The 16,482-nt window shown below is 41.4% G+C and overlaps 1 protein-coding gene across 2 annotated transcripts in view; it reads left to right on the forward strand.

Annotated features, from left to right (window-relative positions):
* Positions 1-9: 9 nt before the first annotated feature.
* PRCP (prolylcarboxypeptidase (angiotensinase C)) overlaps positions 10-16,482 on the forward strand; it is a 78,087-nt gene continuing 61,614 nt past the window's right edge. The window contains exons 1-3 of one of the 2 annotated variants that reach the window (XM_006864980.1): positions 10-196; positions 4,731-4,745; positions 5,523-5,551. In XM_006864980.1, the coding sequence (XP_006865042.1) occupies positions 10-196; positions 4,731-4,745; positions 5,523-5,551 (231 nt within the window). The remainder of the gene's footprint in view (positions 197-4,730; positions 4,746-5,522; positions 5,552-16,482) is intronic. The other variant, XM_006864979.1, reaches the window with a different exon arrangement.

Here is a 16,482-nt window from a genome sequence, read left to right on the forward strand (position 1 = left end):
TCCTGAGCCATGGGGCACTTCTCCCTCCTGCTCCTGCTACTGCTCTTACCCCTCCTGGTGCCCGGAGCCACCATCCCCCGATCGCCAGCCCTGAGGTCCCTCGGCAGCCTGCACTTGCCAAGCAGACCCACATCCCGCCCTACGGTAGCCAGGGACTACTCGATTCTCTACTTCCAACAGAAGGTAAGCAGGCAGGGTGGGCTGAGAGGGCAGGCAGCAGGAGTTTCGCTGCTCTGGGTCCAACCGCCCGGCACTGCCCGACTACTCCTGCGCCGCCTTGGCTTCGCTGTCCAGCTGTGGACTTCCTAAACCCTAACTCCTAACCCCCGCCTTAGCCTGCACCCTGAAATTCAGACCCCCTAATTCTAGGATATGGAGCTGTGGCAACGTAGTGGTTATGAATCGGGCTGCTAACCTCAAGGTCTGCAGGTAGAAACTATCAGCGGTTCCGCGGGAGAAAGATGAGGCGTTCTGCGCCCTTAAAGATTTACAGCCTCGGAAACCCTGGGCAGGGTCACTGTCAGTCGGAACCGACTCCATGGTACTTAACAACAACAACAATGTCTAGAATATGACGGGCCTTTAGCATACACTTGCCCCAAGTACTAGTTCTGTTGTAAATCACTCCTTCCATTACTAATAATTTAATACCAGTGACTGGCTCCACATTCATAATTCAGGAAGGTTCTTTTGTATTTGATTACAGCAGTCATGTCAGCTCTCCTTGTTCTCAAAACATGCCCCAATCCGAACTCCCTTGACACCTCTCCTTTAAAACTATTTAATACCAACAAAGGCCCATACGCCAAGATGACAGTAATCTTTTGTCTCAATGCAGCCCCTAAGTACAAATTCTAATAAACTTTATCTTTTAGATAATATCTAATATCTGTCCAACCTAAAATGCCAGTCTGTCATCTCATGTTCATCTCAAAGTTAATTTTGTAGCCTTTTTATTAAGAGTATTTGAACATCCCTATTTTCAAAACGGCACTTAATAACAACAACGTTCTCAAAACAACTGAAAATATGAAACCCATGCTTGTAAAGGATGTTACAGTGCATGTAAAGATTTGGTGGTGGAAGTGGCGGTCCTGGGAATTAGTGTCTTGATGGTTCTGTACATTGAATTTAGAGGTTTATGGCAGCTTGAAGCTGTTGTGCTTGGCAGCAAGATAGGGGTTTCCCACTAAGCTTTACTGTGAAAGATGATCCTGTGTGAAATGGCAGGATTCCTGACATATCTGCATTTCTGGGAGCATCTATAGACCTAGGAAACTTAGGCAGAACTCTGGGAAAGACTAGGACTAGAAAGAGTGGGAGTCTAAGACTTGTACTTAGGAGTCAGCCAGATGGGCGTCCCACTCTGATAGCAGTGTGACTAAGGAGCCCTGGTGGCTCAGTGGTTAAGCACTTGATTGCTGTAGTGATGTGCAGTCTTCGCAGTGGGCTTCCATAAAAATGATAGCCTTGGAAACCCTAGAGGGCAGTTCTATTCTGTCCCACAGGGACACTGGGAATTGGAATCACCTCTACGGCTATGGACTGAGCTGTGTGATTTTGGGCAGGTCTTAGTACCTCTCTGAGCCCAGTTTCTTGATCTGGATTGTGGTGATGGTTAAATAAGATCAAATAGCATATCCCTAACAGAATGTCTGAGTCCTGGTGTGATGCTATAGGATAAACACTGGATTGGTCATTCAAAATGTCTGCAGTTCAAACCCACCAGCCTCTCTTGGAAACTCTATACAGGATCTCTATGAGTTAGAATGTACGCAACAGCATACAATAATAACAACAGAGTATATGGCCTTGGGAGCTCTGGTAGCGTAGTGGTTATGAATCGGGCTGCGAACCACAAGGTCAGCAGTTCGAAACTACCAGCTGTTCCGAGGGAGAAAGATGAGGATTTCTGCTCCCATAAAGATTTACAGCTTTGGAAACCCTGTACAGGGTCGCTATGAGTCGGAACCGACTCCACAGCACATAACAACAACAACAACATATGTCCTTGAGTAGGCACTTATGAAGTGCTTGGTTAATACTCTATGTGAATTTTGATGGGAGTACAGCTCTGGTAGTGTAGTGGTTACGAATCGGGCTGCGAACCTCAGGGTCAACAGTTCGAAACTACCAGCTGTTTCGCGGGAGAAAGATGAGGTGTTCTGCTCCCGCAAAGATTTACAGCCTCGGAAACCCTGTACAGGGTCGCTATGAGTCGGAACCGACTCCACGGCACATAACAACAACAAATAGAGTAATGACATGAACTTTTGAATAATTTGGAAGGAACCACTTTTCTCCCTAAATTTTATTTTTTGTTTGTTGTTGAGAATATATACAAATTATATACCAATTCAACAGTTTTTACATGTACAACTTTTTACTGTACATGCACAACACTGATTACATTTTTAAAGTTGTGCAATCATTCTCAACCTCTTTTTCTAAGTTGTTCCTCCTTCATTAATAGAAATTCACTTCCCCTTAGGCTTACAGAACAATTTCTTTCATTGTCGGACTTTTCTTGTAGTTTGGGTGGGAGTTCACAGAGCAGATTAGTTTTCCATCTAACAATTGAAATACATTTTGTTTGTGATAGTGGTTGCAATCCCCTCAGGGTAACAGCATTCTTTCCCCTCTTTACATTTATTCATGAGCTTTGTTTTTGAGCAAATAGTTCCATTCTATTCTCATATGGTTGATTGTACTGAGGAGTAGGAGTCTTGATGTGGTGCTGCCAGACAATGCCTGGACCACAAAATTGGCTAGAATTGCAAGGTCAGCTGTTCAAACTCACCAGCCGCTCATCGAAAACCCTATACAGGGTTGTTGAGAGTGGGACTTGTCTCTAGTCCCTTACCAACAATAATAACTGAGGAATAAATACATTCCTTCCTTGTGTTATTTATTACCCACTTTATAGGCCTGCCTATTGTTTGGCTGAAATGTTTATCCCTAGGGTAGGTTTTATTCCAGGCTTGAAGGCTATGGTCTCAGGGGTTCCATCAGTCAGTCAGACCAGTAAGTCTGCTCTTTTCATGATTTTGAATTTTATTCTACCTTTTTTCCCCTCTCCTCTGTCGAGTATCTTCTATTGTGGTCCTGATCCGAGCCGCTCATGAAGTTCTGTGGTCTCAAGGTTGTGGAGTCTGTGGTTCATGGGGTCCATTAGTTCTTTAAAGAACGTGTTTTAACACAGAAATTTGAGTTAAGAGTTTATGAGGAAGAGAAACCATTTTAGTTTTAGTAGAGGTACTGGGACATTGGGGTGGTTTCCTTACTTAGTTCTCCTGTCTACAATTTATTTACAATTAGAAGGGTTTGGACAAGCAGCAGTACGTTTCAGAAAACCAAGGGCTCTTTGGGGAGCTGTCTTAGAGAGATGATGGGTGAACCCCAAAGTAGAGGCCAAGTTAGGGTGCTCCAGTGCTACCACTCTCTGCATTTTATCTGTTATGTTTATAAATGAAGCCCTATTTTCAGGGTTTACATAGCTACAGTAGGAGTCCTGGTGTGGTGCTGTAGGATCAGCACTGGACTGAGAACCACAGGTTCGGCAGTTCAAACCCACCAGCTGCTCCTTGGAAACCCTATGCAGGTTTGCTATAAGTCAGAATTAACTTGATGGCACTTAACAGCAACAACAATGCTGAAGTAAAATTGAAAAACTATCTGACTAAATCCGAACCCCCCTGTCATTGAGTCCATTCTGACTCATAGCCACCCTGTGTAGGATAGAGAACTGCTTCTCAGGAGTCCAAATAGCCTAACTGCAAAGTCAGCATTTCAAGTTCGCCAGACCCAGTGCAGGAGAAAGATGAAGCTTTCTGCTCCCGTCAAGATTTATAGTCTCTGAAACCCTATACAGAGCCGCTGTGAGTCACAGGATCGGACAGCCTCCTCCTTATTCTGCAAAGTTGCTGGTAGTTTTATATTGCAGACATTATGGTTAGAACTGGGGTTGCTATGAGTCACAGAATATCAGGCAGCCTCAACTCCGCGGGAGAAAGATGAGGCTTTCTACTCCCGTAAAGATTTACACCCTCGGAAACCCTGTACAGGGTCGCTATGGGTCGGACCCGACTCGATGGCACTTAACAACAACAACAACTGTCTGCAAAGTTGCTGGTAGGTTTGAATCGCAGACCTTGCAGTTAGTAGACCCATGCTTAGCTCACAGTGCCATCAGGGCCCCTTCACTTAATTGCTATATATGTATAAATAATAGAGTGTTTTCAGGGTGTCATTGCTAAAGTAAACTTGATAAACCATTTGACTATAAGAATGTGTTAAATTTCTTTGGGAATGTTCAGAAAGATCAGCAGGAAAAGGAGGAATGGAGTGGCAGAAGAGGGTAAATGATCTGTTGTCGTTAAGTGCCGTGGAGTCGGTTCCGACTCATAGCGACCCTGCACAGGGTTTCTGAGGCTGTAAATCTTTACGGGAGCAGAAAGCCTCATCTTTCTCCCGCGGAACAGCTGGTAGTTTCGAACTGCTGACCTTGCGGCTCGCAGCCCGATTCGTAACCACTACGGTTAGTTCCTAATTTATATCCTTCCACTGTAGATTGGTTCTTAAGCCACTTCACTTGTTAGAAATGTAGCTCAAGACTAGTTCTTTCTCTATTTTTGGAGATTTGCAAAATATGTGTGCCTTTATTTAACCATCTTTTTTTTTGTCCTCTTGTTTGTATTTAGAACAAAGATAGTTTTGTTGTATTTTAGGAGACAGAGTCCACATATGTAGTTTATATTACTATCATAATAATTTCCCTTTTATCTTCAAACTGTTTCCTTTATTTATTTATTTTTTTAAAAAATTTTTATTGTGAGTTGAGTAAAGGTTTATAGTCCCACATCCAACATATCATACTCTTTGTGACAGTGATTGTAATCCCTTCCCTGTACCATCAGTTATCAGCATTCACCTCTATTCACTGGCGGGGTGCAGCAGGCTAATGCGCTGGACCTCATGAATGGTTTGAACCACAGGGTTGGCGTTTCAAACTTACCAGCTGCTCTTCGGAAACCCTATATAGGGTCGCTCTGAGTTAGAACAGGCTTAATGGCACATGACAACAACAACCTCTATTCACTTTTACATTTGTACTCCTCTGTGTCTTCTGCTTCCATGTTTTCTGTGCTAGTCTCCCGCTTGTTGAAAGTATGTTGCCTTCCCCATCACCAGTTCTGGTGTGGTGCTGTGGGTTAATGCGTCAGACTGCAAAGCCGTTTGAACTGCAAGGTCGGCGGTTCAAGCTCACCAGCTGATCTTCGGAAACCCTATACAGGATCGCTATGGGTCGGAACTGACTCGATGGCACTTAACAACAACAACCCTCTACTCCATGAATACTTTTCTCTTCCTTTCCACCCTTGGTGTAACCATCGGAGAATGTTTCTTTTAGCAAGAAAACCTTTTCTTAACATTTTACAACAGTGTTCTCATACAACATTTGTCCTTTTGTGATTGACTAATTCACTCAGCATAATGTCCTCCAGGTTCATCCAGGTTATGAGGTGTTTCACAGATTCATCATTATTCTTCAGCATTGTGTAGTATTCCATAGTGTGTATGTACCAAAGTTTGCTTAACCATTCTTTTGTTGATGGAAATTTAAGCTGTCTCCATCTTTTTGCTCCACCACTCTTCTGTTTGTTGTACTGTGGTGGCTTGTGTGTTGCTGTGATACTAGAATCGATGCCACCGGTGTTTTAAATACCAGCAGGGTCACCCGTGGTAGACAGGTTACAGCTGAGCTTCCAGACTAAGACAGACTAGGAAGAAGGAGAGGTGGATTGCTTCTTAATGTTTAACCAATGAAAACCTAGTGAATAGCAGTGGAACACTGTCAGCACCAGAATATTGAACATTGAAACATCATAAATAGTGCTGCACTGTACATACACGTATTCATGCCATGGTTCTCATTTCTTAAAGATATACATACCAAGTAGAGGGATTACTGGGCCATACAGTATTACTATGTACAGCTTTTTGAGAAAGGGTCCTAGCCATTTTCCATAGTGGTTGCATTATTTTCATGATGCAGTGTTCTACTTTGTGTCTCCTATACAGGTTTTTGCCTTAAAGTCTTTTTTATCAGAGAGTATTGTTGCTACTCCCGCTTGTTTTTGTTTGCAGTTAGCTTGATGTATTTTTTCCATCTTTTGATTTTTCATCTATTTTTGTCTTTGTGTGTAAGGTGTGTGTCTTAAAGACAGCATATTGAAGGATCCTGTTTTCTTTTCCATTCTGCTACTCTCTGTCTCTTGACTGGTACATCTAATCCATTGACATTCAGTGCAACTATCGATAGGTTAGGACTAATTTCTGTCATTTTGCTTTGTGTGTATTGCTAGTTTCTTTGTTCCACATAAATTATAAATTACACTGAGTTCATTTTGTTTGTGGGGTTTTTTTCATTATCTTCATTGCTGTTGTTTTCATGTTTACTAAATCTTTATGATTTTCCTTTTTCTTGTTTTGATGTAAAAGTTTTACTTTTCTTTGAGTTTACCCTGCTTTGTGGTGTCACATAGTATTTGTATTTATTTGATGATTGTGTGTTAGTGTGTTCTTAGGCTCTCACCAACTGTCTTCTTGTGAGTAAGATTAGACAGTGGAAAAGTGTGCCTTGTTTCCCATTCATTGTTTGTGCAGCTCAGATTAGTGTAGTTTTGGCCTGTATTGGCTGATTCTGTTGTTTATAAGGTGGCATGGTGGTGGTAGTGTGCTGTGGACTCGGTTCTAACTCATAGTGACCTTGCATAGGGTCCCCAAGGTTGTAATCTTTACAGGAGCAGAAAGCCCATCTTTCTTCCGTGGAATGTCTGGTATTTTCTAACTGCTGACCCTGAGGTTCGCAGCTGGACTTTTAACCACTAACGAGCTGGGATTTGCTCTTTTCCAGTTGGTGGAGCTGTATGAACGCAGTTACTGTCTTCCATTGAGTAGGACAAGAGGTAAAAACACACACAGGAAAACACAACAGAACAACTGAACAACAGCAAAACAGAATACAATAAAGGAGAAATGGGCAGCAACAAGAAAAAAAATAATATGATAACTAAAAAGAGAAAAGAGGGCAGGAAAATAGAGCTCTGTAAAAGAAAAAGAAGAACAAAAGGAAGAGAAAGGAACACTAAAAAAAACAGAGGGAAGATGAAAAGAGACTAGAGAGTAGTAAAGCAAAATTAAGTGGAAAGAAAGAAGAGGGTGGAAATGAGAAACAGAAGAAAAAAACAAAAGTGAAAATAGAAAGAATAAAAATCAAGAGAAGGAAAAGAGGAAGAAGGAGAGGAAAGAATAAACAAAAACAATGAAACAATGAAAGAAAATATGAACTAAAAATGAGTGCAGTTGTTAGACCCAGAAAAGAGAGAACTCTCAGGGACCCCTGCCAGCCAAGGAACTCCGGAGGTGGGTGGAGGAGGGATGTAACAGCAAAGTTCCCAGCCCTAGGTGGAGTTCCTATAGGCTTAGGTGTTGTCTGTGTTCAGGGTACGGAATTAGAAGTATTTTGTGGAGGCCCTTCCTGTTGCTAGTTTTAGTGTCTGCCGGAGCCTGAGGGCAACTAGGGGCACAGTAGCTCATTATGAAGTTTCCTGCTACATAGTTCTGGCCTGTAGGCTCTGTAGGTTCTATAGATTTATAGCAGAGGTTGCCTGAATACAGGCACCGAGGTGAGGCCACTTCACTGGCTCAAAACTTGAGGCTCTGAACTTCTGGCGAGCAGGGTCTGTGCTGGGGTAGATGAAGGTGGGCCAGACTTAACTCTGTCATCCAAAGGAGTATGGGGAACAAGAAGGAATCACATCTCTCCTGTTGCCTGTGTGAATCTGCGCCTTCAGAGTCTAAGAATCTGCCTGTCTGTCTCTCTAAAGCTGTTCCCCAAAATTCAAGATGGCTGCACTGTATCTGGCTAGCAATCCACTCACCAGTCAGCCTCCACTTTTCCCTGCCCCTGCTCAACTTCTCCTCTCAGTAGGTATTCAACCTTTCCTCTACAGTGTAGGGGTTCCAGGACTATCCAGTGTGGCTGTTTTATTTGTTGTTGTTGTTGTTGTTGTTAGGTGCCATCAAGTTGGTACCAACTCATAGTGATCCTACCTATGTACAACAGAACGAAACACTGCCCGTTCTTGGGCCAACCTCACAATTGTTGCCACATTTGAGCCCATTGATGGTGCCACTTTGCCAATCCAACTCACTGAGGGTCTTCCTCTTTTTCTCTGACCCTCCTCCACCTTACCAAACATGATATCCTTTTCCAGCAACTGGTCCCTCCTGACAATATGTCCAAAGTATGAGAGATGAAGTTTGGCCATCGTGCCTCCAAGGAGCACTTCTTCCAACACAGATCTGTTGGTTCTTTTGGCAGCCCATGGCACTTTCAATATTCTTCTCCAACACCATAACTCAAAAGTATCAATTCTTAGGTCTCCTGTATCTTTGTTGTGGAGAGTCTCTGTAGCATGTCTGCCTAATCTGCCAATTTATCAGAAGTTATTTAATGGTTTGAGAAAAATTTCCACATATGTATTTACTGTCTAATATCTGGTAGCGTAGTGGTTACGAATCAGGCTGCGAATCTTAAGGTCAGTGGTTCAAAACTACCAGCCGCTCCGCAGGAGAAAGATGAGGCTTTCTACTCCCGTAAGGATTTACACCCTTGGAAACCCTGTACAGGGTCGCTATGGGTCGGAACCGACTCGACGGCACTTAACAGCAACAACAACAATAGTTATGTGAGGGAACTTCAGAAAGTAAATGGAAACATGGAATGAAAAGATCTTGGAACTTTTTTCATGAGCTTTGAAGTCCTCTTGTATAGTTGCCATTTTCTGGACCACAGATTTTTAGTTGGGACTGACTGTAAACTCAAGTTAAAATTTGTTATGTTACAGTACATGACTTTTAAAGCAAACTTGGTAAGATTCCGTTTTTGCTTGAAGTTTAAGTTTTGTCAAGCATTGTAATGACCTCCTTTATCTGCAGGTGTGTCTGTCCAGGTGACTGAGCTAATTAATCCTAGCAGTCCTCATATGCCATGGGCTCCCTGGGTGGTCTTGGTAGAAAGGCTTGGCAAATGGCCCTTTCCTTCTCCTGCTTAGAAATACTTCATAACTTTGATTGCTTGTAGAATAAAGGCCAAATTCCTTGGCATGGAATCCATTGTTCCTCACCTCATGACCCCAACTGGCCTTTTCATCTTCATATCTTGACACAAATGGAGGCTCCACCTCCACGAATATATACTTTTAGCAACATAGAGCACAGACCCAAGTAAATTTTACTGTGTAAGAAATTCTGCCTGGAGTGTGATTCCTTTTCTTTACTTTTTAAACTCATATTTCTACCCCTACTCAAACGACACTTCTTCTGTGACACCTTCTTGAGTTTTTTAGGAACTTCAAAAAAAAAAACAAAAACCCACAAAACTCACTGCCATCAAGTCTATTCCGACCCATAGTGACTCCTTATAGGGTTTCTGAGGCTGTAAATCTTTATGAAAGCAGAAAGTCTCATCTTTCTCCCAAGGAGCAGCTGGTGAATTTGAACTACCGGCCTTACGGTTAGCATTCCAGTGCTTATCCTACATCACCCTCAGGGATCCTTCCAGTATCGACCAGAATCCATAAAAACTGTAAAATTTGTTGAGAGTAAATTACTATCCAAAGTAAATTACTAAATTTACTTAGAGACCCTATCTATGTGCAACAGAACAAAACACTGTGGGGTCCTGTACCATTGTTGCAATTGATTGCTATGTTTAAGTCCGTTGTTGCTATTCCCATTAATTATTGATTAATGTTTATGGTAGAACTCTGCATGTTGGTCGGTTATTGCAAATTCAGCTCATGGCCACTGACTCCTGCCAGGACCTCCCTGCAGCTACTTCCTAGTCTGCTGTGAGGCCCTTATGTGCGTGGGCTAAGGCATTTCTACATCTTTTACAGTTCTGCTTTCAATTCCTATTTTAGTTTTCCCTTTTCTACTTTTGTCACACTGACCCTGATGCTTGATAAAGTGTACTTGTGTTTAGGTCCCTTGGAAGGGACCTGTGTTTATTCGTTTGCTCCATCTTGATGAGTAGTACATCTGTTAATATCTTTCCCTTAGGGTATGCTTTTACCAATTTATTTGAATTCTGAACTAAGCTCTGTTTCTGGAAACATGGAATCATTGTTAGAAGGGGTTTTACTCCTTACATGTGATGAATTGACATAGGTTTCCATTCTGGCGGATCAGTAACTTGGTTTGATCGTAGAGCTTGAATACCATAGCAGTGAAGAGCACAGCTTTAGAGGCAAAGAGCTTTGAGAGCATCCTGTTTCTGCCTTTACCTGGGAAACTCCAGGCAAGTTACTTAATCTCTCTGAGCCTCTATTTCATCATCAGTAAAATGGGGATAATTATACTACCCACCTCACAGATTTGTTGAGAAATGAGGTGGTTATGTGTAAAGAGCTTACTTAGCATAGTGTTTATCACTTAATAAACACTCAGTACAAGTCCTGGTGTGGCACTGTGGGTTAATGCGCCAGACTGCAAAGCCGTTAAAACTGCATTGTCTGTGGTTCAGGCTTACCAATCACTCCTCAGAAACGCTATACGGGGTCATTGTGGGTCAGAACCGACTTGACGGCACTTAACAACAACAACAACAACATAATAACTATTAATTTTATTTTTTCTTGACATTTCTTAATATATATGATTTACTCCCCTTTTCACTCAGAAAATTTTTTTTAATCATTTCTAATTAGGCCTAAAATAATTACCCTATTGTTGTTGTTAAATGCTGTTGACCCATAGCGACCCTGTATAAGGTTTCTGAGGAGCAGCCGGTGAGCTAGAAGCACCAGCCTTGCAGTTCACATGGCTTTGCAGTCTGGTGCATTAACCCACAGCGCCACACCAGAACTCAAAAATAATTACCCTAGAAAACATAAAGATCTATGTGAAATTTTTTTCCTGTTGCATAAATACTACATACGTGTGTGTTTTTTATGTGCACTGTAGGGTTATCACTGGCCTGCTAACTGTGTGGTGGGAGGTTCAAACCAGCCAGCAACTCCTGGGAACTGACTCAATGGCACTTAATAACAACAACCAGTAGGATATAATTTCATAAGTTTGTGGCAAAGCAGCTCTCTATTTATTTATTGTTCCTTACGTGAAGTCATTTTCTTTCTTGGATCCCTAATAGAGGCCTATGATGCTGCTGCTTTTCTTGCTATGATACAGATGGTCTCTTTTAGATTTTGCAGGTACCTTCTCTTTCTGATAAGCATGTTAAATCTAACACTGCCTTTCTGATAGCCAAGTTTTCAAAGCTTTACCAGCCTTGGATTCCATTATTAATGCTAAAATATAATTCCAGTCAAACTTAATTTTAGGTTTTGTACTGTCTTGTGCTTATATCCTTCTGTCAGCATATTGTGTGGACTTTGTGCTTTAAAGGGTTTAAGTACTCAAAACATTTTGGAAGTGTGGATTCTACAATCAGTTCTGCCTCTAACTTACTTAGTGACCTTGGGCAAGTTGCTTCACCTCTAGAGCTCAGTCTACCCATTTATAAGGTAAAGGGACTGGGTCTGTTGATCTCTGATACATCTGTAATGATTTTTCCTGGGTGTTTCTATCTATGTTGTAGTTGTTTTTAAGTGCCGTTGAGTTGGTTCTGATTCATAGCGACCCTGTACAGAGTTTCTGAGGAGCAGCTAGTGGGTTTGAATTGCCCATCCTATGGTTCGTAGTCCAGTGCTGATCCTACAGCACCACACCAGCTTCTATCTATAGGGTAATGCATTTGGGGTAAAAGGGACACAGGCTCTATCTTTAGCTTTATTATTAATTGCCTCTAGTAAATAGGATCTAGCTGATTTTTTCATCTTGATTTTGAATAAGGCCCAGAAACATAAAGTGTTTTTAAAATAAAAAATTAGCTCTACTACTCACACAGTATTAATAGCATGCTGTTGTTGATAAGTGCTGTTGAGCCAGTTCTGACTCATAGCATCCCTATGTAGGGTTTCCAAGGAGGAGTGTCTGGTGAGCTTGAACTACTGACCTTGCAGTTCAAACCAACCTTGTAGTCCAGCGCATTAACCCTAACACCACACATTGCCAAAACTGGTTACATGACGGCACACAACCACAAGGAGGTGAGGAGTTGGGACTTTGAGTGCCTCGAAAGAGAAACAGCATTAATGACTACCATATTCAATCATCCACCCACCAATTTAGTGATAATTCGATGCTTAGCTTTTATATGTCAGACACTGGGTGAGGTCCTGGGGAGTCAGAGATGATTATATCTTGGAGAACTTCAGATAGTATTTGACCATTCCAATTGCACATGTCAAATTTATATCTGATAAACATGGAAAAGCACTGATGAAACAAGGTTGTAATGGCTTGGCATTCGTATGGCTACAACTCAAAAGACTGCATCTAAACATACTCTTAAGACAAAGCTGGTCTATTTCGTAGTGCCTTCCTCAGTTTGCCATTATCATAATAGTTTATTGACCTAATAATGAATATATAAACTGCAATGAATAATAAAACTTTATTTAGTCATACTTTCATTTGATGATTAAAATAATTGTTATGCCTGTCTTTTTAAAAATAAGCAGAATAAAATTGAAATAGAGATTTATATAAAGAAAAACTTAAAGTCTGGCTTGGTGAATGCTAGGTAAATGCTCATCAAAAAAGAAAATTCTGCATTGATATTTTTATGACTTATTTAGAGAATATATATGTGGCAGCAGGATTTATATGTATTTTTTCTTTCTGGTTCACAGCTTAAGAAAAATCCTAATTATTGTTTATGAATAGCAAATGAACATTTATTAGTTATATACTCTGACCCAGTCATTACATTCAATATGTAAAAGAACCCAGTGGGCTTCTTTTACATATTAAAAAAAATTGCAATGAATTAAAAAAATGATTGAGATGAAATTCACATAACATAAAATGTAACCATTTTAAAGTGACCAGTTCAGTGGCATTTACTATATTCACAGTGTTGTGCAACCACTACCTCTGTCTTATTTTGTTCATAAACATGTCCATCATTCCAAAACAAAACCATATATCCATTAAACAGTTTCTCCCCACTCCCTAGCTCCTGGCAACTACTAATCTGTTCCCAGTCTCTATGGATTTAACTGTTTTACATATTACATATAAACAGAATCGGATAATATGTGACCTTTTGTATGGCATGATATTTTCAAGGTTCGTTCACAACGTTGCTGTTGTTAGGTGCTATTGAGTTGGTACCCACTCATAGTGACCTTTTGCACAACAGAATGAAACACTGCTCAGCCCTGCGTCAACCTCACAGTCTTGCTATACTTGAGTCCACTGCTGCTTTCCAACCTGAGAGGCTTATTTTCTGACACTATATCAGACAATATTCTGGCTGATCTTCATCATGTTTTAATATTCAGTGTTGTGGTGCTATCTGATAGTGGTCTTCTATTCATAAGGTTTTCAGTGACTAAATATTCAGAAGTTGTCTGTCTGTCCTTCTTCCTAGTCTGTCTTAGTCTGGAAGCTCATCTGAAATTTGTCCACCATGGATGACCCTGCTGGTATTTAAAATACTGGAGGCATTGTGTCCAGAATCCCAGCAACATGCAAGCCACCACAGTATGACAAACTGACAGGCGAGTGGCGATTTCACATTGTAGCTTATATAAGTACATCATTCCTTTTTATGTCTAAGTAGTAATCCATTGTATAGGTATGCCACAATTTGTTAATCCATCTGTCGGTGGAATCTTTTTGAGTATCTGTTTTTAGTTCTTTAGTATATATATCTAGGAGTGGAATTTCTGGGTTATATGTTAATTCTCTGTTTGACCTTTTAAGGAACCACCAAACTGTTTTCTGCAATGGCTGGACCATTTTACATTCCTTCTAGCCATGGGTGAAGTTTCCACCTTTTTCACATCCTCACCAAAACTTGTCATTTTCCATGTTTTGATGATAGCTATCTTAGAGGGTGTGAGTGTGATTCCTGATTTGCATTTCCCTAGTTACTAATGGGAATGCCAGCACTCTATAGGATAAGCACTGAGCTGCTAACGTCAAGATGGGCTTTTTGAGCCCACCAGCTGCTCCTTATGAGAAAGATGAGACTTTCTGCTCCCCAAAAGATTTATAGCCTCAGAAACCCTATACAGGTTTGCTATGAGTTGAAACCGACTGGATTGCATTTAACAACAATGACTGACGATTTTGAACATTTTTTCATATGCTTATTGGCCATTTGTATATCTTCTTTGGAGAAACATGTCAAATTCTTTGCCCATTTTTTTGTCGGGTTGTTTGTCTGTTGTTTGATCATTTTTTGAAGGAGGTGATGTATTTGAATCACTGCTCTAATTTGACTCTCAATGTTTCTACTTGGAGGGTCTGTAATTCTGAAACCAAATTCATCAGCTTAGATGATGACTTCATCCATCTTTAACCTGGCTGGCACTATTATCATTAATAAAGATATTTAAGAGGGCCTACATATGTTCCAAGGCGTCCTGGTTGCATAGTGGATTACGAACTGGGCTGCTAACAGCAACATCAGCAATTAGAATGTACCAGTTGCTTCCTGAGAGAACGATGAGGCTTTCTACTCCTGTAAAGATTTACAACCTTGGAAACCCTATACTGGGTCACTATGAGTTGGAGCGGATTCCTCGGCACACCACCACTGCCTCTACATATGTACCAGACCTGATTTTAGAGAGAACAGATGGACTGCTCCTGTGGTGCTTAGTTTCTGTTTGGGAAAGAAATAACTAATAAGCAAATAAGCTTTAAATATGATTCTAATCATTACCATAAAAGAAGTAACCATTTTGGTATTGTGTGCATATAGGGTACAATGGATGGTTCAGGCTTTATGTCAAGAAGGTCTGTTTGACCCCCTTCCAAGACTAAGACTCAATGGGAATATGCACTCTGATTGGTGACCACGCTCGTCACCGATAAGGGGAAGTGAAGGAAAAACAGCAATGAAGCTGCAAGCTAAGCCCTACAATGTTCAATAGACTCCTGTGAACCTGGGTGGAGACCTGGTTGGCCAGCAGTGTGGCAAGACCTGGGGACTCTTGGGCCCAGAGTCAGTGACATAGCCACAGAGGACTAGAGTGGAGAGTGAAGTGTCCAGCTGATAAGAAGAGAGGGCATATGCATAAGAACACCCACACTTGCAGATAATACCCACTTGACCTGGCTTCAATGACTGGATGATCAGAGCTCAACCAAAAGAAGAAAGAAGAGGAAAAAAAGAGTAATCTGATATAGTTTGATGAACTTGACCTACACATATGGATGTGGTAGCTCAAAAGAGAGAACAAATCCTTACAGCAAGAATCATTCCCACTCCCTCCATACACAGAGTAGATAGGCATGGGTACCTTGGACATTGGCTACCCAAAATGGGGGGCTACAAAGGCAAGAAGTGACTGGCTTACAAGCTTTCAAGAGGGAACCTAGATCCAGAGGGAGTGAAGGAAGGTAGAATCTCCAGTGAGTAGTATCCAATCTGTCTAGGCGGGGCTGATGAAATGAAATGCGGATAGGTCTCTTGTGATACAATAGAGAATAATTGTTATCAGGACTGCTTGTGACGGTTGGAAATGTACAGGTAGATGTTTTGTAGCAAGGAGGGGAGTGATTAACTTTGCAGTCTAGGAGCGGCGGTCCCTGGGACCATCAAGGGAGAAGAGCTGAGAGCGGGACCCTACCCAGAGAAGCAGTGATGCCTGAGATGGAGGCAGAGACAATGACATGGAGAGATGGAGCAGTTGGGGACTTTAGAACACAGAGAGGGAGAGGGGCTGTGTGCTGATGACTGGGAGGCAGGCTTGTAGTGTATACCCTATGGTTGGTTGATGATGCATGGAGGGGATTGTAACCATGGCAATGAAATGATATACAATAGGATGAATGTAAAACTAATGTTCCGCCATATAACCTATCACATAATTTACAATAAAACATTAAAAAAAAAAAGAAGAAGAAGGTCTGTTTGAGAAAGGGACATTTAACCTGAATGGGAGCAGAAAGTTTCGAGTTCCTAAAGCTTAAAATAAAGAGCGCTTGGTAGCATATTGGTTATGAATCGCTAACCTCAAGGTCAGCAGTTCAAAACTACCAGCTATTACACAGAAGAAAGATGAGGTTTTCTGCTCCCATAAAGATTTACAGCCTCGGAAATCCTGTACAGGGTCGCTATGAGTTAGAACGGACTTAATGGCATATAACCACCAAAGCTTAGACTGTCAGTTATATTCCACTGTTTTTTCCCTACTTTTAATTACCATGCTGAGTTGATTTCATCTTAGAATAATCCTGTTATTTTCACTTGTATGACCCTTACCCATGTCGTGGACCCTATTACAGCCTTTCAGGACAGGAGGGAGGAGAGTCTCCTACGGGCTTCCTGCTGTC

The sequence above is a fragment of the Chrysochloris asiatica genome, unplaced genomic scaffold (genome assembly GCF_000296735.1).
Source record: "Chrysochloris asiatica unplaced genomic scaffold, ChrAsi1.0 scaffold00074, whole genome shotgun sequence".
Taxonomy (NCBI): Eukaryota; Metazoa; Chordata; class Mammalia; order Afrosoricida; family Chrysochloridae; genus Chrysochloris; species Chrysochloris asiatica.